The following is a 27,047-nucleotide window of genomic DNA, read 5'->3' on the forward strand; positions in this document are numbered from 1 at the left end:
CGGGACAGTGATAACCTTCTCGATAAGATCCAATACATCTTGGTTATCAACAAACTCTATGTAGCACCCATCAATTTCTTCTTTTGTATATTCGTCTTGTTCCATCTTAAACACATGCTATCAAAATAAAATCCTTATAAGCTAAGATTAAAAGTGCAACAAACCATGTGGACTCATTCATAAAACTTAAACCAAAGATATCTAACCTGGTTGAAATGTTGTTGTAGCTTCTCATTTGTAAAACTAATACAGAACTGCTCAAAACTGATACATGACAATGAGTAAGCATAGTACAAAGCCTTGTTCTTTCAATGTATATCTCTAAAAAAAAAATGCAATGGAGCAAGGAATCTCTCACCTATTGCAATTAGAAAATTCAAGTTTTTTTAACTTGCATATGATGCATGGTCATATGCAACTACGGGGTCTTGAAATTCAAAAAAATTGAGATTTCACAAAAGGAATGCAATGATAAGCTTCAGAAGCAACGATACATATGATTTCCAATCATAACATAATTACAATGGAAGGACACAAACAATTCAGGATCATCGGCACAGTTCAAAATTTTGGTTTTGGTTGATTGTTTATGAGAATGATCTGCAATGTCTACACACACAGTCTGCAATGTCTACACCCACCGGAGGTTAAGTACCAATTGGAGAATTCAGGGTCACTCATTTTCACCTTAAATTGGAGTATCCTTGGTTATGCTATATATTTTGGATGAATCTGATCTTGTGTGGAGATAATCCATATAGTGAGGAGAACATATCCACGCCAAATCAGCCAATTCTTCTAAATGTGGCAACGATCGTGAGTTTGTAAGAGTCAAATTTCGTTAATGTTCCTAAACTCCCTACCACTACAATCTACCCTATTTGTATTACTAATAACTGACATTTCAGATAGAATTGGTAATAAAGGGGAAAAAATCACTCGGTTCAACATATGCACACCTTGGATATGTAGGAACTGTTGTCCATGCATAGTTGATAGAACCCTTGACTATCTGACGACAGTTTGCAACAATGTTCTCAATGACAGCTTTATGAGTTCTTTTATTTTTTTTCTCTCAACTGGAAAAAAATAGAACGTGAATGAGAGCTTGAATTACACTAAAGTAATTAACGTGAATGGGGAGAGAATCTAAAACGCCAAACCCTTCGTTCTTTTTTTCTTTGAATAAATAGGGGTAGGGTAATTGGAGTTGGCTCCGTAAATTGAAAAGGGTAGGGTTCGCAGAGAGAGACAGAAGAGAGACTTATTTTTAAGAATTGGCAGAGATATCTCGGACAAATCAATCATAATTCGAAAAAGACGAATCGTAAGAAGAGATTGAGTAAACCCAAAAGATAGTTTCCGTGGGGTTTGGTGTTTTGTTCGCATTTATTTCTCATGAATAAAGAGGTTTTGGGGTCTTAGTTTTCGCAGTTTTTTACTCCTAGTTTAATTTATTGTAATTAGTCATGACAGGTGGACGCCCTAGAAACGCTTACTCAATTGAGGAGGGTAGAGCTACAATATATATATATATATATAGATATTCCCTTTAGAAGAAAAATTAATTCATTAGAAAAAAAAAATCAAAAGAACTCTATTGCAAGACTCCACAAATTACTAATAATTTGAAATTTTAATCTCGGATTTGCGCATCTATAATAGCCAATAGGTGATTGACTCTAACTTTAACTTTAAGAGGCATGATTTCACGGCAAGCTAGATATAATAACATGCGAATCGTCCAATTAAATAGTATGCCTACTATTTAATGCAAAATATTTCTTTCGATTAATTTTTTCTTCATGTAACCTTCTATATATATACCTCTTTGAATTGTCTATCTCTCTATCCATATTTTTCTTCCAAATAACTTTCGAAAAACAATGGCTACAAACAATTTTTTTTATATGTATTTTGTCACTCACTGTGCTCTCATTTTTCAGTGAAAAGGCAAATGCGGTTGACATTGGTTATCCAGGGATAGGCAAAGAAAATCCACCACCCTGCCCTAGCAGTAATTGTCTACCCCCTCCATCAAATAGATACACTCCTGGCTGTGAAAAGATTAATCGTTGTAGAGGACCTCCAGCTGCTCCAAACCTCCAAGTGGCAAAATCCTTAAATTAATTAATTAATATTTCACCCACTAAATGCTTTAGCACTTACAATGTAATAAGGACAAGGAATATTTCATGTCCAAAACTATTTAATCTAATCACATTCTCATAGATTAATAAATATAAGTATCTTTGTTTCTTTCTTACATTTCTAATTTCCTCAGTAAAATAAGTAAAATGACATTTGAGGGTCAACTCGGTCAACTAACAGATTTGTATAAAAGTTAGAGAATGGGAACAAAAAAAAACGCCCTAATTAAAATATGCTGTCATCAAGCACGCGCGCATTCCTCTTCAATCACTCACCATTAAAACCCGCATTTCATAACCCATTATTAACGAAGTTAATGGATACCCGACCCGGATCCATCCTTTGTCACTCTTCGTCTTGTTCAAGAACTTCTTCTTCTTCTTCAGCCAGTAGAAAAGATTGTAGAATGGAGAATGGTGAGATTTTGGTTACACTTGAAGATTGGCAAGGTTGGGGAACTTATTCACAAATACCACAAATGGTTATGGAGTGTGTTGAGAATTTAAAAGCTATGGAAAAAGAGTTGAATGATGAAATGAGCTTTGGTGGTTTAGGTGGAAAGATTAAGGTATAAACAATAGCCCATCGTTTGGTTTTTTTTAACATTTTGAAGTTTGTATTGCTTGTTTTGCATGTTTTATTAAGATATATGAGGTTGGGGCATTGGATACAAGAGGGTACGTTGGAGTAATTGTCTAAAGTTTTGATTTTGTGTTGTTTTTTAGATTGTATAGGTGGTTTCATTGATTTCAGTGAAAGTTATTGCAGGGTATAGTTTGTGGTGTCACTTTAAGTTTCGAATTACAAGGAATGTGTTTTTGGAAGTTTTAATTTTGATTAGACTAGTTAGGTTCTGAAAATAAGCGTACTTACTTGGACACACCATATTTTGAAAATAATTTGTGTCGGATATGGACACACACACGTACCAGTGTCAATGTAACTTAAAATGTAAGAGTGATATTGAGGTGAAGGACATTATTATTTTATGCCTCTAAATAGGTAATGGTTTTGTATCTCACATAAGTTTCCACATTGGTATAGCACTGTTGGAACCAGATTTGTTTTGTTGTATAGTTGGGGTTACAAAGATTATTATGATAGTAGGGGTTAATATACTGAACAGTTGAATACTTCTCCCAATTCTGTTACGCTCTTTGGTGAATGTGGTGCAGTTGTTGTGTTTTGAATTTAGTTGTTGTGTTTTGAATTTTTGATTGATAAAGAAACTTAAGATATTGATTGCACAATATATTGTTCAGATCCAAAATCACCACCTCTTGTTGACTTGAAACACTTGTGAAAAATTAATTTTCGAAATTGGCCAAGTCGATCTTCTCTTCAAAATGCATTGATAGCCACCAGGATCAGAATTTGTAGTTCTTGAATCTTGCCCACCCCACCCCCCAAACTTTACAATGCATCTAAAGTTGCAATTTGGATGGACAACGTTTTTGGTACTGTGATTTTGTCACATTGACTGATTGACATCTTTTTATACTCCAACTATGATACTGACTTCAGCTAATTGTGTCAAGCACTACAATCTCGTGTGGTTGAATGGAGGAGAGGATTCCCCGTCTGTTCTTGCGTTACATACTCCACATTAGTTTGGGATGCTCTGGTCCAACAGGAGGTTTTTGTTCCTGTCTCTTGTTCACCCTTCTCACCGAAGTAGTAGTCGAAGTGTAAGCCTACCAATGTTTATTGGTGCAGTTATAGGACTTTTCTAACTGTTTTTGTATGCGGTGATAAGTTTCACGTATATGCCTTGAGAAACGATATTTGCAAATATAGTTGAAGGGCCTTTTATTGGTAAAAGCATGTACATGATACTACATATTAAAAACTATCTTTTTTTTTGGGTCCTACTCCAGATGGTGAATACATCTTGGGTTTTCTGGTGTTATTCAGCTTGATACGTTGGAAGAGATTGCACCAAGCTTGGAGCGTACAGTTTTAATAATTCACAGCTTGGTTTCAGTAGTAACACATGGACATTCCATATACTGGATCTACTTATCAATCTTAAAGACTAAACTGCCTTTAATCCATTGTGAACTTAAAGAAATGGATTAATATCATATCTCATACAACAGGCATGACCATTCCAAGGGCACTTGACGTCCTCAATGTACTGCGTAGCTACATTATGAGCAGTAAAAATTAGATTGGTCTGCAATGCAGCATCTAAGTAAGGGGGTTTAGCTGGATAGGCAGTTTCTTTACTATAGAAGGGTTAGGTGCCCTGTGACAAGGTCAGTTACTAAGAAATAAAAGAAGATTTGGATACAGATTTATCTATGGAAAAAATACAGATTTATCTGTGGAAAAATAATTATAATGGGGGCCCTGTGACAAGGTCTGATCTGATTGTTGACAAGGTCTATTTCAATTCCAATTCTCCCTGTCTTATTCTGATTGTGAGATTCTTTTACTAATATGCTGGACAAATGTAATTGAAATAATTCATTACTTCTTCCATTCCTCCGTTCTCAGGGTAACTTCAAGGTTCAAGAGGATAAGAAACATAGAGCAGCATACCGAGCTTTGACTGATTCTGAAAAAAAGCTTCAATTCTTTTCAGCTCGACAGATAGCATGTCGTTTGCTTGGAAGTAAGGGTTACCTCTGTCAGAAGGTAGTCCTGTGCTCCCAGTTTGTTTTTTCTGTACGTGTGAGATTTTTAGCTCCAAGTGCTTCCCTTCTTCAATTTGCAGTGCTGGCTTGTTTTAGAAGATTGTATGTGCTCAAAAATTGTACCCTCTTCTCTATGGCATGGGATGCGTTTCTGGTTGTATATGCATCCAAAGGTTTGTAGTGTGTTATTCTTTTTTCTATTAATTATCAGTTCTATATGATTGTCATTTGAAGAGACTATCCCCTTTTATCAGGATTTTCTGCGGCAGAACAATACCGGAAAATTGCTGTGGCAAACATTTGGAATTCAAGCTGCGACGTCATGCATATATGGCATCTCAGAACATGAAGAAATAATGTGGGAAGCCTTCAAGCGGGCAGGTTGTCAATTATCTATGTTTTATTATGTTTACGCAGAAACAACTCAAACAAGCACAATGTGAAATTACAAAACAATCTACTCAGCAATGCTGCTGTATATTCTTTAGCATCATTTGATCATCGATTTTACCTTCATCTCATCAGAGTTAGAATTTCAGCAGATTCTGAATGCTGATAGAAGGTTCTAGAATATATCACTCCATAAAACAAAGGCAGCCTATTGTCGCCTAGACCTGCTTAGCCCCAGCACGTTTTCCCTAGGCTCACCCCCTGCATAATCAACAGCTGCGTCTTTGACTGCATAGCTTAATTTAATTTTATAATTCAATGGTCAATACTCTGTATCATTTGCAATTCAATTTCTAATTATTTTCTTAACCATTTACTTATTTACTAATCTGAAGTTAAACATGGATCATCTGATCCCACTTCCCAAGACTACCAAATATTTGGAGTTTCCATTTTGAAATGGACACCTACCAACCAAAAAGCTGTTTATGTACCCAAGCAAACTGACAACATTTTTGTTGGAGTGGCTAGTGTTTCGAAGAACTGTCTAATAATTGACTGTCCTGGGATCAGCTAATTGGTGTTAGTTAAAGTTACCTTGACACCTTGTGCCTATATTTGACTGAATGCTGCTTGCTACTTCAGGAAAAAATGCGGTGTGGTGCCTGTATCCAAATAAAAATGCATTGACAAAGTCAGTTCAGGATGTCATATCTGATAGGTCACGTGAAGGTTTTGATGTACATCGACCAGAGGTACTTCTCAATATTACCTAACTTATTTAAAGGTTATATCTTTAAGTTTACCTTTTGTGCTTTTTTCCAATACAAGACCTTTGATGTGATTTTCTTGGTTTAAATCTTTTGTTAGACTTTACCTTTTGATAGGATTTTCATAAGAATTCTCTTTTAGTCTTTTCGATAGGTGGTATATTATGAATTTATGATACTCATGATTGTCCAGTAAAATCCCGAAGACTTCAAAACAGTAGGTCATCCCTTAAAATCGATAGTGGTATATACTCATGATCCTTTAAAATCTATGAGTTTTCACCTGAACATATTGAAGAGCCTTATTTGGATTGCAAAATCACAAAGGATAAGCAAATCACCATGTGTTTGTCAAAGTTCAATGTTCCTTGTACTCCTTGTAGTCCTTAGTTGGGGACACTTATTTATTTAGGTGGGTGCCTCGGTGGTTTTTAAGTGCCAGGGTTGTACTTACTAGTTACAACTCACTTTTCTCATCCATATTCTCTATCAACTTTTGACACGTAAAAGAAATTATAAGATTATGTTATATAACACAATATTGGAATGTTTTCTCCAACTTTTTGATTAGAAGTCCTTCACTTCTTATACAGTTTGACCAGGTGGTAATTTTCATATTGATTCTACTGCACAGACAAATCGAGATGAACCTTTAAACTTCATTTTGATTGATGGCACGTGGAACAACTCTGCTGCAATGTTCAGACGTTTGAAGGTATATATACTTTTTCGTAATATTGTTAGCTTGTTTTCTGAGTGGTCAAGAGGTATTATGTTTCCAAAAATAAAGGAAAATAAAAAGAAGAGAAAAAGAAAGGTAGAAGAATCTTTAGAAGTTAATTGCAATATAACATTGTTCAATCGAGAATTGAGGAACCCATAGGGTATCACATTTTCAAAAGGGAACTTAAAGGTTTCTCCTCGTCTGATTATTTGTCATTATCATGCAAATGATCAATCACCACCTATTTTCGTTATTACTTATTTGCAAATGATACTACACTCTTCTGGAAGGGAGCTTAAGTCCATTTATTATATCGCAGCATGTGATACATGATTTTTCTGGAATTTTGAGTATGAATTTTTCTGGAGTTTTAAGTGTCTCTTTGCTTAGAGTCCTAGTCTGTATTAGTATATTGGAAAACATGGAAGTGGAATCCATCAAAGCTTTTTGTTGGACCTTTATCGCCAATTAGTTCGTACTTCAAGCTGGGCAGCATATATAGGGTGTTTAAGGGTGTCCACATAATATGAATGTTTGTAGATCATTCAGATGCTAGGTTTCTTTGATTCCATGATTAGATGGTGTGGATTAGGACAATTTGCAGAATGCATGTAATACATTTCCACAATTTGCTCTGCAATTTCTCTGTATATTAGGCATGGCCCGTAATTGTCAAAGTGCCCTTCAAGCTTCAGCCTTGATTGGTCATGATGGGGCTTAATAAGTCTCAGAAAAGACTTGAGCCTTGAGGAAAACCTTTGCACAATATAACTATACGAATTTTCATTTTTAAACTGTGTCCCTCCTGTTTTTCTCCCCTTGTATAGAACAAAGGCAACAAGAATTATTATCTTTCTCTTTCGTATGCAAGTAATGTACATTTGGGTAGCATCAAGCTATGGTGCTGCTATTGTTGTCTCTTTCACTTGAGCTTTATGTGATAAAGAACGACTTGAATTAAATCAGCTGTCAGCTGACACTTGAGTGGATTATGCACATTCCATAGATTTCTTTCGTATGAAAACTTGGTTGAACCAATCAGAAAAATAGATTATAATTAAAGGACAAATATACAGCTTATTCCAATCAGGCGGTGTCAATGAATGATCTGAATTTTTCTACTTTTTGGTTTGTGTAAAATCTGTGTCAAACCCGCGCTTCTTTTGAGAGCTTCTGATGAAAAAGCGGATTATCTATAGGAACGTGCAGAACTAGTCTGGGGCGAGGAAGACCTTCCTTGCATTTCTTTGGACACGTTGGGCGCATCGAAGATGCATAGACTTAGGTGAGACATATAGAACTAAGTATATGTTAATCTATCTCATGCTTTTTATCCGTTGCTTATGTCACTTTTCGTTCTCTTTGATTTTGGGTTATTTTGGAGATCTAACAGGCTTTTGTGAGCAGGCCTCAGCCATCATGGGACCGTACCTGTACAGCAGCAGCGGCCCTTGGTCTGCTTTCAGAACTGTGCCTACTTCCCGAATTCAGCTCACATGGATTGGATAAACAAGCAGAAAGGCTGGAAGATTCTCTGGACGCATTACTGGAAGCACTAACAGCTCGCCGCCTACGCATGGGTAGGTCCATAACACGGACAGAAAGACACAAAGGTGATATCTGTTGAATCCCAGTTGACGTTAAAGTTGAATGAAGTTCTGAATAGGGCTTTATCATAGATTCATAGAGACAATTTCGATCCAAAGAAGGCTATGGACTCACTGTTTTTTGTTTTGGCTCATGGTTCAACTTTCCATTTTTTGTTCTTACAGAAGTAATGAATTAAAAAATCAATAGTTTCCTAGAAAAAGAGGTTTTAAAGTTTTTTTCTTTATTTCATTATGGTTAGATCTAGCCATGTAGGTACAGACATTTAGCTACAATGACATGCATTTGGACCTCCATGTATGTTGGATCAGAGAAAAGATACATGTGCGAGCTACTCTACTATGCCAAGCTGCTGATTGAACACAGCCAACTGTATTGGACACCTTACATGAGCTGTCAGTGGTCCAGACTAAAAGATTGAATCTGTCGCCATCTTTCGTTGTGAACTTTGGTTCAATGCCTAAGATCTCTGATTGGATTTTTCTGTTATGTTTTTTGTGGCAATTAAACTTTAGCTTCAGTTGCTGGCTCACCAGTCACCACTGAGTGCAGATCTTTTAGATTTATGAAGTCTACGTCAGTTAACATGAATGGTACGTGTGATAATACAGTGCAGTCAGTAAATACGCCAAATGAGTCTTTGTTTGGACTATTTTTGTGCAAGGCAAGTAACTTCACGCAAGTGTAGATATTCTCAACTATTTTGACATGGCAATGGTTTTGCTTCATTTATCTTGTTTTTTTTCAAATGTGTCGAAATCAAAGGCCTTGGTGTAAGCTTGTACTGTCATTCGTGTCGGTAGTCTAGCTCAGGTTTTTGTTTGTCAAATGTGAGAAAATTTTGTTAGTGTATTATTATTTAAAATACCAACTTAGACAGCGTGTCTTCTAAGCTAATCAGCAGATTTTGTTGTTCTTGTGTCAATGTTCCCTACAACGAACAAAACTCCGATAAGAACTGGGCCATGTCAACTAGACCAATTTGTTCGTGTTTTCTTGTGTCGGTGGTCAGTGTATCCTTTTGATCTCCCGAGTGCTACCCCTATTTTAATTTGCTCTTTATATATAAAACTCGGTCTAAAGGAGTGACAATTACCAATAAGAAATCATTTACCCCACTTGAATTCATATATGAACGGTGGAAGCGCATGCAATCCATCTTTTAGCTTGTATAGTGACACAAACACTGAAACAAACATCAGCAAAAAGTGATTGTGCATACTAGTATTCCAAATTCACCTATCTCCAAACGATTATATGGTGTTTGACAACATAGTGACATACACAACTTCAAGACCTATCTGGGGGCAAGCTTTCTAATGTAGTGTTTAAATAAACTGGATTACTGCACTAAACTGAAGAACCTGAATGGAGACTGAAACTCTGAATGAAATGTTCGTTAGTTCTCTGAATTAGTCACCCAAAAGTCCAAAACTAATTTAATTGCTCCCTCTTATTTTAAGAGATGCTGGACCATTGCTCCGTGTCATTTTTATCTCTTCTAATCTGTCAAAACCCAAAGCTTAACGTGCTTGTAAAGTATTCTACCAAAAAAAAGAAAAAAGAAAAAGAGAAACGTGCTTGTAAAGTATTCTACCAAAAAAAAAAAAAAAAAAAAGAAACGTGCTTGTGAAGTATTACAACATCTATGCAACATGAGAACATCAGTCTAACAATATTTACTTATTTAGTTCTAAAATTAGGTTCAACAATCCATGACGTCTAATGTGAATTGTTGTGTTTGTTTCTCTCAATAAAATAGTTTCTTTTTCCGGTAACCCTCTCAATAAAATAGTGCCTGTCTATCAAACATAAACTAAAATATAATAGTACCTCCAAGGGCAAATACTTCAATGACATCACATCATTTTCTTTTCCTTTACAATCTTTTGAGTGGTGCAGATGCTATGCCCTACATAGTCAAAACACTACTTTACTCGTTGCGGCACTTGCGCTGTGACCATAGAAACTAATTTTTCCAATCGCCATTGGACCACACAACTTTTTGACCTTATTTTGATGCCAAATCAAGCTTTCTGGTTGGTTACAGATAACATGAAAAATACTCAATCAATACAAGATTCCAGGTACTTACTAAATATTCTCATAGACGTCTCTTGCGGGTTGTCTATACGTGTAGAGGTACTGCTTAGGTTCACATGTCCAGTTAAACAAGTAGCTAGAAACAAAATAGTGTTCTGTAATGCTAGGCGTTTATTCGTTTAGCTTTATCCCCAAATCAACTGGTACAGAATTTTCCTTGAACTAAAAATCTATATCCCATTTGTTTAACGTAGTATTTCGTGTTGGTACTTATCAAAACATAAAGCGAAGAGCAAGTTGGCAACAGGCTATTTTTATGCGTCCATATCATACGCTAGTGCGACACTGGGATGGCGTTTCGGAGTGCTGTGTTTGGCGTCCGTATCCTAACAATTTCCTTTCTCCGTATACCTCCGCATTTCCTTTTTTTTTCTTGTTTCTCGTCATTTTTTGAGAATTATAATATCAAAATAACAAAAATATCATCCATTTATTCCAATACATATGGTCCAAATTTGAAGAAAAAATTGTAGAGTCTAATTTCAAACCGTTTGATCTTTTTTTAGAATCTTTCTTGGCCGAAACAGAAACCTTGTCAACAAATGTACAATACCTTGAATTGTAACAAAACAGCAATTCTATTCATCCTATTGTGATTGGAGATTCTCACAGGTTTTCAATTTTGGTGATCAATAGATGCCAAAGTTATGTTTTTTTGGGGCCTCCTTCACAAAGGCAATCATCAAAAATGACAAAACATTGAAAAACATTATTCAACAGGTTGGTGACCCCTAGCAAAAGCGATGAAATAAGCAGAGTCCAACTTTATGCATTCTACAATTTGGGGCTGAAGCTTTACCACTCATTAAGCAGTCTGACTCATCTAAAATGCACTTAATTACCTGATGAACACATAAACCAACGGTTAAAATCCCTTGGCACATAAGTTAACACCTCACCACCTCCCTACCAAAATGTTTGTGGTATCACAGTCACAAACTCACAAATCACTACTTTTTTTTTCGATAAAACTCACAAATCACTACTCCATCTACCACATCTGACATCACCAATTTTAACGCAAATCTTTAATTAAAATAAGCTTAAACAATTAATTATAATTAAGAAAAACATCATTAGATTTATGTTTGCATCATTGCATAAACAAGTCTTCAACATTCAAGAAAACCAAATTAGAGAATTAATTGACAATTTAAGAAAAGAAAAACAGTACTCCCTCAAAACTGAACCCCTCTCTCTATCATTAAAAAAAAAACACCTTAAGAGTGATAGTAGCTTGGTCTTGGTCTTGGTCATCGATGTGCCGTGACGAGTGTTTCGATGAACCTCAAACCATCAAATCTTGGAGCAAATTTATCTTTCAAAGAAACCGATCTCCTCGACGAAGAATTCTCTCGCTCCTCGCTCGAACCCGAGGCCTGGCAATAAATCACAACACAAAACAATAATTAACTAAGGCCCCTAGAACAAAAAAGTAAAATATTCAATACCCAATCTCTAAAACAAAGAAAAACAAGAATTTGAGTATATACCTCTTTGGAGGAGTGATTGACGGAGAGACTGAAGAGATCTTGAGAAGAAGAAGAAGCAGAGATAGCAGCAGTAGCAGAAGCTGCAGCAGCCATTGAAGCCATTAAACCACTTGACTTTTTCATTATTTGGCGTGAACTAAGAAGAAGAGAGAGGAACAAGTCTTGATGAGGAAGTAACTGTTTGGTTGAGAAGTTGGCGTGGACTTGTGGGTATTTATATAGGAAGGGGGGTTGATTTTAATTTAATAAGTTTCGAATATTTACGCGGCAATTATTTGCCTCATATTCTAAAGTGTAATGTCGGCGTTGACCTTGTTTGATTGACGAGTGAATCTATATTCTAGATGGATGATTTTTTTGTTGACCAATTTACCCTCTTCCATCTCTTGGTCACTTTTGAAAATAATATATATGTTCTGTCAAGAGCATCTGAATATTCCAAGTGAAAAACAATAATTATCTAAATAACAAAGGATTTTAAATTTCATCAGCGTTTTTTTTTTTTTTACACAACAAAATCTAGATAATTATTGCGTCTTCAATCTATATTCACTTAGCATAAATTATGATTCCTGGACTAAAAATTAGAATTTAGAGTTTATTTGATGAAAACACCTTTTTGTTAGTGGCTGATTATTGGAAATTGGATGGTAGGAAAGACCCAAAAAAAAACAAGGATCCAATTTTGCAATGGGCTGGATTCTTTTTTTTCGATGATTAGGGGTACTGTAGTAAAAGCACAGAGTTATCTTATATCTTAATCGAACGAAGGTAGGGCATTTTGGTAATTGTAAGTACTTAAGCGGCATCTCGTGAGTTGATATTTTCGAGGAAGACGTCTGCAAAAGCGAAGTTCACACAGACGGACTGATCTTTCTATGTCTGCTTAATCATTTCACAACACGTGTATGTCTCAGATACAAGCTTCAGAAAATAGCAAATCAGTACCTACCACGTGTATGGCATGGATGAAGCCACAATAGTTGACTTACTGGCACATGTTAAAGAACCAGATATTGGGTTGGGAAGATAGTGGGACCAAATTGGACGGTGATAAAAGTAGCGGTTGGGAGTGGGTGACGACAGATGAGGCGTCAGTTGTACCCTCTGAATCTTTTTTGGTTGATTTTTTCACCTTGTACAATTGTTATAATTGCAAGAGTGCTCTAAATCTCTAATTGCAACTGTGGAGTCAGTATACGTGGAGTTGCACGCTCTTGCTGTGAACTCGTGAATTATTATGGCACACAATTGGGTTATTGACTTTTGATTTTGACTTTTCTTTCGAATATGTTCATTTTCTTTTTCCAGAAAATTGGGTCTAGATACGCAGATAGAGAATTCTTATGGTCATAGTCATAGGGAAAGAAAAGTAAGAATAATTTTGTTTTTCATCCACAAAAACTAAAAGTTGACATTTGTCTCAATTTTCGGATTGCAATTTACAATTTTGTAGCAACTATCTGGAAACCAATCCCAGACTTAATCAGTAACCAAAAATGCTAAGAATAGTAGTTTTTTTTTTTTTTTTTTTTTTTTTTTTAATTAACATATAGATATATACAGTGGCGAAGCTAGGAATTTATACCAGGGTCAGCCGATTAGCACTATAAATTTTCAACGCAACTCAATTAGAGAGTACACGTGTTTTTCTTGTTTTTCTCTTTAGTTTAATATTTGTTAGTCTCTCGCTTTTTTTAAATGCAAACAAACAATTGCTAGTTTATTTTGTCAATTTTTAAAATCAAATCATATTATAGTTTAGGTAACGAATTTTTTTTAATTTGAAAGAACAATCATATATAACTCACACGTATTGTAATTCATAGGAGTAAGCAAGATCATGAATTGCAAAGGTTAGTTCATTAATTTGTTTGTTTTGTTAATTGATAATTTCCGTAGTTAAGGTGCTTCTAATTGTCTATTACTTTTAGACCATTAGCAAATCTAACTAGAGAGTGTCTCATCTAATTGTCTATTACTTTTAGACCCTTAGCAAATCTAACTAGAGAGTAGAGACACTTGCTCTATTTCCCTTTTTATTGGCAAAATTGACAATACAAAGAATAGTGACATGCTCAAGCCCTCAGGAAATGAGAAAATTTCCAGTTTTACCAAGAGTCAAGAGTTGGAAGGGTGTGGCTATTCAATTTCTTGTATTGTCACCTTTTGTCCAACCATTGGTTAGTTATTTAAGAGTGTGTTACGGACTAATTTCTTTTTGTACCAAAACTCAGGGTGAGCCAGGGTGTACCCTGGCCCCCCCTGGCTCCGCCACTGGATATATATATAGATTGGAAATATTTACATGTCCAGGTTACAAACTTCTTTGTTCCGATCCTTTTCGAGGATATCCATTAGCCAAGGTGGAGGAATTTCTAACCATTTAACATCCCTAGCTATAGATTTTCCAAAACTTGCAATCTTGTGTGCTGCTACATTACCACTTCTATGCACCCAGTTACATGACACTATCCCAATAGTAGACAATAAACTTTTTACATCATCTAATATTAACATTAAGTTCCAAGATAAACTGGTTTTATGCTGCTTTAGATAGTCAACAGCAGCTTTACAATCCACTTCTACTTCTAGTTCTTAGCATTCGAACTTCCTGCTCCATTCCAAGGCCTTGAGCTGTCCTTTGCATTCCGCTTCTTCTGTACTTTTGGAATTCCCTCCAACTATTCCTGCACCCAGAAAAAACCCTTTTGAGTCTCTTAAAATATACCCAAAAAATGCTTTCGAGTCGGTTGTGTTATAGCTTGCATCCACATTCAGTTTAAGACATTGTCGTTTAGGTGGTTTCCATGCAATCTTTGTGGCAGATTTAATGATTTGAACCTGCAAGTCAGTGTTGCTCAGGCCTGCAAAGTAATCACTAACCAGTTTTGTTAGTCTAAAAATATTTGGTTTTCTTTTTGTATGGTATACTTCACATCTTTCTAACCAAATTTCCCAATTAATCAATAGGCAGAAATGTTTGCAAGCATTTTTTTCAATCGACCAATCTCTTGGTGGTTGAAACCACATATCAATCCAATGTTCCATCTTCATATTAGCAAAATGGGTTAGTCTGAAGTGCCAAGGTGTGGCATACCATAAAACCTGTGTAAAAGGACATACTAGCATAAGATGGTGTATGGATTCAGTGTGCATGTTACATAGAAGACACTTTTTATCAGGAACAAAGAGAATATTAGCAAGGTGATCTCTAGTGGGTTCATCTTCATCCGATTTCTTCAAATTTCCATTTAAAAGTGAATGAGGAAAACATCAAAGTTCTCAAACTTATGATTATTGTATTAATATATTTATGCTTAAGTTTTAGATGAAGGAAATAGCTACTGAGAATCTCTAGAGAATATGGGAAGCGTATGAGATATTGAGTGATGAGAATAAAAGAACGATTTCACCAGTGCCAAGAAACAAATAATTGCTATGTACCAATACAAATTTAGCAGATCTAGAGTACGCCTGCTGCACTGTTACGCATGAATCTGGGCACTTCCACAGTACTTCGTGAACACACGCACATTTTGCTGTGATGAGTGGCCTGCATTAACTACGCCACTCTGCTCTCTCATATGCACTATAGATTTTCTAATAAAAATTAACTCAAACAAACTATATCTACTCAAACACTTTTCAATATATATTCACGCAAAACAAATCAAAATTATGAACAAATTTGATCTCTCCAACCATAATGGTTAGAGCCTTATTTACAAATTAGATTCGCTGCTAGTAGCCACTGTTGCATTGTGTCAAGCACTTATGCTTCGATCAAAGTGCCACATGCCTACATTAAGCCATTATTGCTAGTGCAATTGTATCTATTTTCTCTCTACTTCTAGGCCAAGCTCTTGAGATTTATTTCAATGACGACCACTTCAAAGATGAAAGAGTAGTTGGGCTTCTTTTTATTTGTGGAAGATTAGCAACGGATTGTCTTCAAGCTCGATGCTCGTAAGCAACTCAGTGCTAGACTCGTTTTGGGGTCGACTCGAGCTCGCTCATTTAAAAATATAAGTCAAATATTAGTACCTTTTAAAGCTCGAGCTTGAAATCAAGTAGCTCAAGAGCTACTCAAAACTACTCGTATTTTACATAATTTTATTAAAACATAGGATAATTATTATAATAGTGTGTTGAATTGTAATAGTTTATCACATATTAATTGTAACAATAGTGTATTCACCTTATAGTACTTGTTAGATAGAGGTTCATTGTTATTTTAGTGAATTGCAATAACTCTTTCGTATATCGTGAGATTGTCTCTGCATGTTATTTTGGTATTTAGTAAAATATTATATATCTATTTTTGCTCACTTGTATCTAGACTGTGTTCGAATTCAAACTATATACAAAAACAAGTCAAATCAATATTGGAAACTTGTGATAGAGTTCGAACATTTAGCTATGAACTGTCAAGATCCAGACTCAAGAGCTACTCGAACACTTGATGAGCTACCTCGATCGAGCTCGACTCGAAAGAATTTGAGCTTGACTCAAACTCAAATCGAGAGAGACACGAGCTCGACTCGACTCGCTCGATGACCAGCCCAAGTAAAAATCCACCTCCACATACATAAGCTCCACATAGGCGCCATTAGGATTATACACTCTATCTAACTCCTAAATACATAAGGTATATATTTACAACTTGTGGCTCTTCCAATGGTAGGTGGAGGCAAATGTGTAAAAAAATATAACATCGGACTTAAATTGTCGCAACCCATTCAAAATAATGAAAAATGATGGGCTTGGCCAATCACAAAGGCTTCAAACAAATAGTGGTCCTCTTTCATACGTCATTTAAAACAACGTATGCGCTTTGCAATACTTATAAATCACTTAGCGACGGACTTGGACAATCGTAAACATAAAAATAAAGCTTCAAATGTGAGTTTAAGTGACGTCCACGTTTTTAAGTGAAGCGAACGTGACTATAAATGGTGTCCAGGTTTTTTTTATTAACTAATAGCCGGATGGGGAATTCCCCACTTCATCTATTGACTAATACAATCCCCATTGGAAGGAGTTTTTTTACACTTTGAGTATAAACTTTACACTTTACACTGTTTACGTACACCCCCCACTAGCTGGAAATATCATAATATAGTAGAGAATTGAAGTAGTCAATGTGTTGTACTGGTATGGCTAATACATGTCTAATGTTTTGAGGGGTTGTTTGACCAATGATAAAGGCAATTAAGTCATTTCACATGTCGATTATTAAGAACTCTAAACCATGTTGTGACACGTGGCAATGGATCTTGGAGAAATTTAGAGTTAGACGAGTCATTTTATGTGATTTTAATTTTTAACTATAGCTATTAAATTCGTGGGTCAGAACATTTATATTGGGCCAGATCATTTATTCTCTCAAAGACAGCTCTTGAACAGGTGGAAAAAATGTGCGCTCAATTTCTTTGGACCGGCACTATCATGAAAAAGCACCATCAAGCTAGTTGGAACTCTATTTGTCTTCCGAAAGACGAAGGAGGATTTGGAGTAATGAATTTACATAGATGGAACATATATAGGAGCTTACTGTGGTCTAATCTTCAAGATAGTTATAAGGGAGGACACGATTTGGGTAGATTGGACATGGAAGCAACACATCAAGGATCAATTTTTCTGGTCGATGAATATTCCCAAAGATTGCTCGTGGACATGGAGAAGTATATTGGGAACCAAGAGGGAAGCAAAAAAATTTATCAGATATACAATTGAAAATGAAGAGGATACCCTTTTATGGCATGATATCTGGTGTTTTCGCTCCCCGTTGATTGAAGACACAGAAGCCAAGGCAGAATGGACATTTCCACTTAATACTAAGGTGAGCGCACTTATTTCTCAAGAAAACTGGAACTCTGCAGTAACTGATATGAGGTCTCAAACCTTGAAGGAGGTAGTTATGGCTGTAGAAATCAACAGGCATCTTACCTTGGACAACATTGTATGGACCACTCACCAAAGTGGTCAATTCACGTCAAAGAGTGCATATACAATCCTTTCTCAAGTAAGAGAGAAAATAGAATGGCAAAGTATGGTTTGGGGGAGATGGGTATTACCACACCATTCATTCACAACCTGGCAACTCTTCTCAAACAGTATGCCCACCCAGGATAGGCTGGTCCAAAAGAAAATCATTACCCAATCTTCTTGTTATTTATACAATAACAATAGAGAGTTTTCTTCCTATCTGTTTTTTGAATGTTCGTATTCGAGGGTTATCATCACTAGAGTCAAATGGTTGCTTGGAATATATAGTAACAGACAATAAAAATGCCAACAGAGAATGGACTTCACTCATGAAGGATGTAAAGCAACAGATGTGGGGGATATATACAAAGTGTTCATTTGTGCGGCAGTGAACTATATCTAGAAGGAAAGGAATGTACATAGATTTCAACAAATGAATAAACCAGTTGATGTCGTGTTTAACAAAATGGTAAGAGACCTGAGGAACTATTTGCAGGTGCTGAAGCTAGCCTGATGTTAGAGACACTCATACATCAAGAAATCTAATTCACATACTAAATATTGAGTTTCAGTTCAAGCAGCAGAGTAACTAAGAGTGTTCATGGATGCCTTTTCAAGGAGGAAGAATTAAAGCAAACACAGATGGGTCTTTGAACAGTAAAAGCCCAGGACATGGTGGGGTGATGAGAAACTCTAAGGGCAGAGTGCTGGCTTGTTTCGGTGGGAGTGATGGGCTCAAATCGGTGATCTTTCATGAATTAAAAGCGATAGAGATTTGCCTAGGTAGATGCATTCTAGAAGGATTTAAAGAAGTTGAGCTGGAATCAGACTCTTTGAGAGCTATAAATGCAATTAACAAGTTAGAGAAACCCCCCTAGTACTGTACTGAAATTCTTGCTTCCATTGAATTCAAGAAGTCTAAATTTTGATTCATTTCTTTTACCCATGTATTTCGCAAGGTCAATAGAGTTGCAGATTATTTAGCTAGTCTAGTGCAGGAAAATAGTCTTTGTACTATAAAATTTGGCCCTCCTCTAGATAAAGAATTACAAGCCTATGTAAATGAGGATGCTAGTGGGCAAGTGTATGTAAGGAGACATTCACATATTAATACAGGTGAGGGTCAGCCTAACCCTAGCTTATTTGTAGAAAAAATTAAATAAAAAATAAATTCGTGGACCGAAAAAATTTGATACAAAAATTATTCATCTAAAATTCAATTTTTTGGATAATAATTCGTGTAAAAATTAGGTAAAAAAAAATGCCAAACATACAATTTGTCTTTTATATGGGTATAACACGAAAAAATTCAATTTATTTTTCAGCACTTTAATTTTAGAATGTTATATTTTCTCCGGAATTTCTCATAAAAACACATACATGCATGTATAACTCAGTTTTCTATTTTATACTTATTGGCTAACACTATAGTTCTTCAATATTCGCTAGGTATTTAAGGTTCCAACCTGAGTGTATATCAAAACCTTCCATTTTGAAGTTTAATTTCAGCATTTCTTTTATGGATTTGAAGTTTCAACATACCTATTATAGTTTTATAGGTTAAAAAAATATAGACTTTATTATTCGGCAATAAACTTTGTACATAGAATTCACAAATTATTCCTTAGGTTTGAGACGTTTGCCATAAAAACATACAAAAATACATATAAAATGCAGTATTACCACTTATGTTTTTTTCTTACCATCTTCAAAATACATATAAAACACACAATTGGGTCATTGACTTTTGAGTTTGACTTTTGTTTCGAATATGTTCATATTCTTTTTCATTCTCCTTAAAAAAAAGAAAATCATTTTGTAAGGAGCAACTCGATTTCCAGTTCCACTTTTCTTTTAAGGGGCGTGGTATTGACACCCCACTTTATGGGATTGACACCTTTTGGAAAAAGGCACCACTTTATGGGATTGACACCCTTTTGGCAAAAGGGTAGAACAATAATGGTTATTCTTTATATGTCCTTTTACACCCACATACCTGATAGTTCCACGACATCGCATTGCCACTAAATCACACATTCCACAGCATCGAGTTTCCGCGAGATCGCATAATCCACGGTATTAGGTTGCCGTGAGATCCCATAACCCACAACAGAGTTGCTGCAGAGGTTTTTTTGTTTTTTTTTTTTCAAATTATGAACACACACAACATACAGATACCTCATTTTATTTTTTTAGAGCTTCTTTATACACTCCAAAAACAATACCAAAACCATAAAAAAAAAAGTACAATCGAGGTATAGTTTTGCTATCTCGCGTCAAATTTTTTCATACGCTATAAGAAAAACTTGTGGTCAAATTAATGAAAAAGAGTTTTGATAATTAATACAATCAAATACTCTATTTTGGTGAACACAACCATCTCGCGGCAACTGATTTTTTTTTTTGGTGGCTATCAAAAAAATTTTAAAACAAAAAAGGACCCACGACAACAACTTTTCATAAATTTGCCATCTCACGGCAACTCCTTGTTGTGGGCATTACCTTTTCATGGCAACTTCTTGTCGTGGGTGATTTTTTTTATTATTATTTTCAAATTTGAATTGTTATGTGCGCTTGTTGCCAAAGTTTACAAGATTGAGCGATGAATGAGGTTTTAAATGCCACAAGTTGAGCGCCAGAGTTTTCTTCTTTTGTATTTTTTTTGTTTGATTATTTTTATGTGTAAAAACTAGATTTAATAGGAATTAGAAGGGGGGGGGGGGTGCTTGTTTGATAAAAAAAAAGGAGGGGTGTCACTACCTTGGAATTGGTCAAAGGGATGCCAATCCTATTAGTTGGGGTGTCAATACCGCCGCCCTTTTTTAAGTATCGGTTTTGCACGTGTTATTTACATCCGATTTGTTTGAGAATTGAGAATTGAGAATGGTTTGTTCATGTGGTGGGCCAGTCCCAACTCCCAAAGTTCTATTTGTGTCAAAATTTTGACGTTAGGGGAAGCCTCAATAAGGGCACATATCAAATGGAGGGTGTAAAGATTAGGGTTGTCATTAGGCTCAATACTCGTTAGCAACTCGGTACTAGGCTCGGCTCGAGCTTGCTCATTTAAAGCTCGAGATCGAAATCAAGTAGCTTGTGAGCTATTCGAAATTACTCGTATTTTATATAATTTTGTTAAAACGTAGGATAATTGTTATAATATTGTATTGAATTGTAATAGCTTATCACATATTGATTGTTATTTTAGTAAATTGTAATAACTCATTCGTATATCGTGAGATTGTCTCTGCATGTTATTTTGGTATTTAGTAAATATTATATATCTATTTTTTCTCACTTGTATCTAGACTATATATGTTCGAATTCAAACTATACACAAAACAAGTCAAATCAATATTGGAAATTTGTGATACATCTTGAACATTTAGCTATGAACCATCAAGATCCATACTCAAGAGCTACTCAAATACTTGATGAGCCAACTCGAACTCGACTCAAGCTCAATTGAGAGACACACGAGCTCGACTCAACTCACTCGATGACCAACACAAGTAAAAATCCACCTCCACATACATAAGCTCCACATATGCACCATCAAGGCCCAAAATATCGATATCGATGAATATATCGGTGTACCCAAAAACCGATATATATCAGATATATCGGATATTTCGGATATATCCATTTTTTGTACAAACTATTTAAAATATAAAAATATCGGATATATATCAAATATAATATCCTATATATCCACATATTTTAAAATGGTCAAAAAGTCAACCGATATATATCGATTATATCGAAATATCGATTATATCGCGGAAATCCAAAAAAGGGTTCTATATTCGGTGGATATATGTCGAAATATCGATATCGGTGTACCAAAATACCGATATATATCGATTATAAATATTTTTTGGTCCATCACCATTAATAAACTCCCTCCCAAATACATAAGGTATATATTTACAACATGTGACTCTTCCAATGGTAAGTGGAGGCAAATGTGTAAAAAGCGATAACGTCGGACTTAAACTGTCGCCGCCCATTCAAAATAATAAAAAATGATGGGCTTGGCCAATTGCAAAGCTTAAAACAAATAGTGGTCCACTTTCACACGTCATTTAAAACAACGTATGTGTTTTGCAACACTTGGCGACGGATGAACTTAGCGACAGACTTAGATGGTTATAGACATAAAAATAAAGCTTCAAAATGTGAATTTAAGTGATGTCCGCGTTTTTAAGTGAAGCGAACGTGACTATCAATGGTGTCCGGGCTTTTTTTATTAACTAATAGCTGCTAGATGGGGAATTCCCCACTCCATATTTGAACTGCTGATTATATCCTTGCTGATATGAATTGAAGTTTGGAGGTGGCCTAATAGGTTGAATGGCGAAACCTAGAGGTCCTTTGTTGTTGTTGGTTGTTACACCAAGAAAAATTTGGATGTTGTCACCATGGTGCGTTAGGAATGTTGAAGGCACAAACTTCTTCAGGTTGATACGACGTGAATTTATAAAGCAACGGACAAGAGAGCTTAGTATGAGCTAGGCTCTGACAAAGATAACATGGGGAACTGTTAACGTTCATGACTTGTTGCGGTTTTTTATCATTGATCTGCACGGAAAGAGCATCTACCTTCTGGGTCAGGGACACGATCAGAGTTTTTAATTATGGATCAGGTTTGACTTCAAACAAAGATGTGGCTTTTCGAGAAGTGATGTGAGATGAGCGGGAAGAATCAGTTCTTTCCCAAGAGGTACTTCTCGATACTTGTTTTTCCAAAAATTGGAATGCTTCATTAGCACCTTTATCCATGAAATTACTGTTTTTCATGATGACGAGCTTTTCTTGTTGATGCTTGGACAAACCATTAAAGAAAGAACAGACGAGGACACCAGTGTCAAGTTGGTGATGGGGACATTCGAGAAGAAGATCATTGAATCTTTTCCAGGCTTATGTAAAGGATTCCTGAGGATGCTGTTGAAAGAATTGAATCTTTTGAAGCATCTCTTTAGTTTTCTTCTGAGTGTAGAATTTTATCATGAAAGATTGCACCAGTTTTGCCCATGTGTCGTAAGAATGGGGCGATTCACCTGCTAGCCAGACCGAAGTTTTATCGGCTAAGGTGAAAGGAAACAACCGTAGCAGGACTTGCTCATCGAAAATGTTAGGATGATGGAAAGTATTCAATACTGTATGTATCCGACGAAGGTGATTGTATGGTTTCTCATATTCTAATCCATGGTAAATGGGTAACAAATTGAAGACATTTGGTGGGATTAATTTGAAAATCCACATCAAGTTCCGCAAGTTTGATACAAGAAGAAGGTCCTTCCTTTAAAGCAGTGTAGAAGTCCAAAAGGGGCTTCTCAACTGTAGTTGTTTCAGCCATAACTATAGGAGTTAATGGCAACAGATGCGCTTTTTGAGGTTTAGTGACAAAGGAAGAGCTTGTTTGAGGTGATAATTTACGTAATAGCTTATCGTATTTCTTTCTACGGTATGTGTGTTCAAGTTCTTTACTATTACCAGACCTTAATCTAATGCAAGCATAAAATTAGCTAAGGCATACAAGGAATGAATTTTTACGTGTGATTGATACAATTATGTGATGATGAAGATGAACAACGTAAGCTTGAGCCTATGCTATTGATAACAGTTGAACAAGGATTACGTTGGCATAGACAAAAAGCCAAGTCACTTGATAGATTAATGGAGGTTTTCCGTGCAAGCACGTTCCTTAATTAGAGAACCTTAATCTTTGCAAGCTTCCTAGACACTGTTTGAATATGAGATATTTTTTGAGTTTTTTTTATTTTTTTTACTATTCACAAATTATACAAACAAATATAGCAATACAACACAAACTAAAACACAAGTTTTACAAGGTACAAAATTACACAGCAGGTAAACAACTTATAATCAACAAGTTGTAGCATGCGTCGTAAAATCATATTACAAATATGCTTGGAAAACTCAATTTTATCAGCATGCTATATATATATATGACAAGTCACTAAACAGGTGTCTGTTTAAACAATATATATAATACTAGTTAACACATGTTTTGTATAATGATTTGATTTCGTCAATACTCATTGAGATTGCGAATGTCATATAGAGAGCAGCTTTGCCCTGAAGGGCTTAGAAACAACTTACCCAACTTGGATTTTAATCCCTCATTGGAATGTTTTCCTCTTTCTTGACAAAATCAAATTTTTATACCAAACATTCCACATAAACATATATATGCTAAACAATTCCAATCATTCAAACAAATACTATAATACACACTATAATACGCATACAAGGTCTAAACAGGTTATATCATGCAAGAAATAGACTCCTCTTACAAGTGAGTCGAGGAGTGGGATAAAACAAACCTAAAAAGCATCTGACAACTCAGCTTTATACATAAGATTTCAGAACTTCCTCGCACGACTATCTGCTCCAGGAATAGGGTTCACTGCCTCAGATAGACATTGATATCATATGGATCTAGAGGATTTGACGTTCAAACGTGGGAATCTAATTGCCCAGAACAGTAGCGAGCGCGACTCAAAAACAACAACCATAAGTCGCGCGCCGACACTGTTAAACTAGGGGACTCGCGCATGCCACCTTTTTAGTCGTGTCCCGCGACTAGAATCTAGTGCCAGATTTGAGAACCTGTGACAAAAAAAAACAAAAGTTAAAAGAGGACAATAGACAAAAATAAATTAAAAAAAAAAAAAAAGAAAAAATGAAAAGGAGAGAATTAGGGGGATTCCCTGTGACTTAGACGAGTTCCACTATATTGCTTCGGTAGATGTTTTCCCGACAGCGGCGTCATTTGATAAGAATTAAATTAGATGTTACTCCAAGTCACACTTATATCAATTACCTTACTCTCGATTCATGTTGAAATATTGTTCAAGTAAAGGAATCGTCCCATGCCTAAGAACTCGTGCACTTGTTCCCAACTTATAGCTAGACTACTCAAGAGAAACCTTAAATGAGATAAGGCTTTAGGTGGAAGTTTTTACACTATACTACACTTCTTTTAATTACAAGTTACAAAAAGTTACTAATAATAAATTTATTCTAAAATTACTAAAGAAGATAGAAGAGAGAGAAGTGTGGATGATTGATTTACCATGTGATTCAAAATATTATTAATGAAAGACATATTTCAATTGTTAGCTTTCATATTCACTTTGATTCATAGACAAATCAAAGTGAGAAATTAAACTTTGATCCCTAATAGAATTTCTAAATCTCTAAAGAGATTCTACTAGCATGAGAGATTAAATTAGCACCCTATATCTAGAGCACTTCTTCAACCTCTAGTTTGTTTTCCACTTCTAACTATTTTGTAATTGAAGTAATAATCAAACTTGTTAAATTTTGAGCAATTGAATTACATCTTCATTAGTATAGTTATCCTCACATGGGTTTATCTAACCCTCCACAAGGGATGAGTTAGCTCATGGTGAGATAAATACAACAAATGAAAATGTAGAAGAAGAAGTTTCTTATTTTCTAAACTATGGAATTATTTTCCTAAACATGAAACTAAAAGAGAGAAGAAGAGAGTGAAAGGCTACAAGGCCACAAATCACAAGTAAATTGGCAAGTTTATTTAGAGCACCACCCCTCCTATTTATAGTTTCAAAGGAGTGAAATGGGTGGGCAAGATTACATCTTACATTTTCAATCCAAAGGTTACAATTTAATTTACTTTTATAATGGAATTTATTTAATCTAAGTTGAGAAAGTGGGTGAATAGTAATTCCCATTACAAGATAAATAATTAGGAGTGGCTTGTGCATTTATTAAATGGAGAAAGTGGGTGATTATATAAGCTTCCACTTGATGATATCTTGATAAATAGTAATTGGATTTTTACTTTGTCTTGGTTCGGATCTGTTTTAATTCTCAGTCTATTCAATTGATAGAACCTAAATGCCATTTCGTAGAGCTTGTCATGCTGATCGTTTTGATAGGTCACACGCCTAAAACGGAGTTCATAGTCAAAAGATATGATTTTCTGAAGTTTCGTTCATTTTTCTGCAAGATTTGACCAGGGTTGACCTAGAATTGACTATTTTGACCAGGCTTCATGGACTTGATTATGATCTTTTTAATCTTCTAATGGGCTTCTTTTGAATTTGATAAAAACGCTTTGTTTCCAATTAGCATATTCACCTTGTTTCCATGCTAAAATGCCGATTCTTTTTGAAATTTCATCATTATGTGTCATAATTTGCATAAATATGAAAATACAATTAATTTGCATTTATTACACACATAATTAACCAATATGTACTGTCTCCCGGGGGTTTATATTACAGTTTTGGGTGCTTATCACACCACCCCCCAAATAGCATTTTGTTTGTCCTCAAGCAAAGAAAAGACATTAAATAGATAAGTGGCAAAAATGTGTAGTCTAAGCTAATTATCGTTTCACATAGTGCGATTGCATTGACCGTATGCAACAAGGCCTTAAACCACTATAAATTCCCTAGTAGACGAGTTGTAGTCTCGTGAGAGTTTTTTAAGGAAGATACTCACAAACTTCACCTATACTACAACGACTCAGTAATAAAGGCTTGTTATCTTAGTTAATCTCAAATATCTATACATCTTATTAGCAGGGAACAAGAACTAATTCCTTTGATACTTAAGTTAATAAATTCACAATAATTAAAACATCTACATATAATCATGCATGTAATGAATTTTTACAATGAATTGTACAAGAAGGGTCGTTTCTAGATCCTGTAGGAAGTGTCCTTAAGTGGGTTCTCACAAGTACGTGTCGAAACACAATTTCTCTCATAACTTTCACTCAGGGTTTGCTTACTCTAGTGTGCAGTGGACACACGTTTTCTCACATACTTAATGACAATCAGAAGAGTCAAGGTCGATAGATCACAACTACTATTTATTATCACACCACCCTACTCCTAGTTGAGCTAGAGGTCTTTATTAGGTATTATGGGGCTTAGGTGGTAGTATAGAAGAAAATGGAATGAAAACTAAAAAATATGATAAGTATGAGAGAATAGGGTCTTCAAAATTTAACACTAGAGAAATCCTTTGGTCTTTATGCTTTTAACTTATGTTTCCATACTCAGCCCTTTTTGGCTTTGTGGCTCATTTTGATTTGACTTTGAGAGTTCTAACTTCCTTTTTCTTTTATTTTTGGAAACTTATTTCTATTTTTCTTTTC

General features: G+C 35.4%; 2 protein-coding genes across 7 annotated transcripts; one reads left to right on the forward strand and one right to left on the reverse strand.

Annotated features, from left to right (window-relative positions):
• The first annotated feature begins 2,343 nt into the window (after positions 1-2,343).
• Positions 2,344-8,873, forward strand: LOC147476248 (DTW domain-containing protein). Of its 5 annotated transcripts, none has more exons than XR_015207424.1 (9): positions 2,344-2,719; positions 4,651-4,791; positions 4,871-4,963; positions 5,045-5,171; positions 5,826-5,935; positions 6,585-6,665; positions 7,874-7,959; positions 8,068-8,287; positions 8,524-8,873. XR_015207424.1 is itself a non-coding variant. In XM_086582044.1 (9 exons), exons 1-9 carry the CDS (start codon positions 2,384-2,386, stop codon positions 8,535-8,537), a joined length of 1,194 nt encoding a protein of 397 aa, XP_086438170.1. In that variant the 5' UTR covers positions 2,345-2,383; the 3' UTR covers positions 8,538-8,873. The 5 variants fall into 5 exon arrangements, 3 of the variants coding, with proteins under 3 accessions (XP_086438170.1, XP_086438171.1, XP_086438172.1); XM_086582044.1 differs by having other exon boundaries at positions 2,345-2,719; positions 8,082-8,287; XR_015207423.1 differs by lacking the exon at positions 7,874-7,959 and having other exon boundaries at positions 2,345-2,719; positions 8,082-8,287.
• Positions 8,874-10,862: 1,989 nt separating this feature from the next.
• On the reverse strand, positions 10,863-12,074 carry LOC147476249 (uncharacterized). 2 transcript variants are annotated; one of them, XM_086582048.1, is made up of 3 exons: positions 11,879-12,074; positions 11,605-11,764; positions 10,863-11,227 (listed from the first exon to the last, which is right to left on the reverse strand). In XM_086582048.1, the coding sequence occupies exons 1-2, from the start codon at positions 11,999-12,001 to the stop codon at positions 11,639-11,641; spliced, it is 249 nt and encodes an 82-aa protein (XP_086438174.1). In that variant the 5' UTR covers positions 12,002-12,074; the 3' UTR covers positions 10,863-11,227; positions 11,605-11,638. The 2 variants fall into 2 exon arrangements, with proteins under 2 accessions (XP_086438174.1, XP_086438173.1); XM_086582047.1 differs by lacking the exon at positions 10,863-11,227 and having other exon boundaries at positions 11,441-11,764.
• Positions 12,075-27,047: the final 14,973 nt, after the last annotated feature.

Source organism: Coptis chinensis, chromosome 9 (genome assembly GCF_015680905.1).
Source record: "Coptis chinensis isolate HL-2020 chromosome 9, ASM1568090v1, whole genome shotgun sequence".
Taxonomy (NCBI): Eukaryota; Viridiplantae; Streptophyta; class Magnoliopsida; order Ranunculales; family Ranunculaceae; genus Coptis; species Coptis chinensis.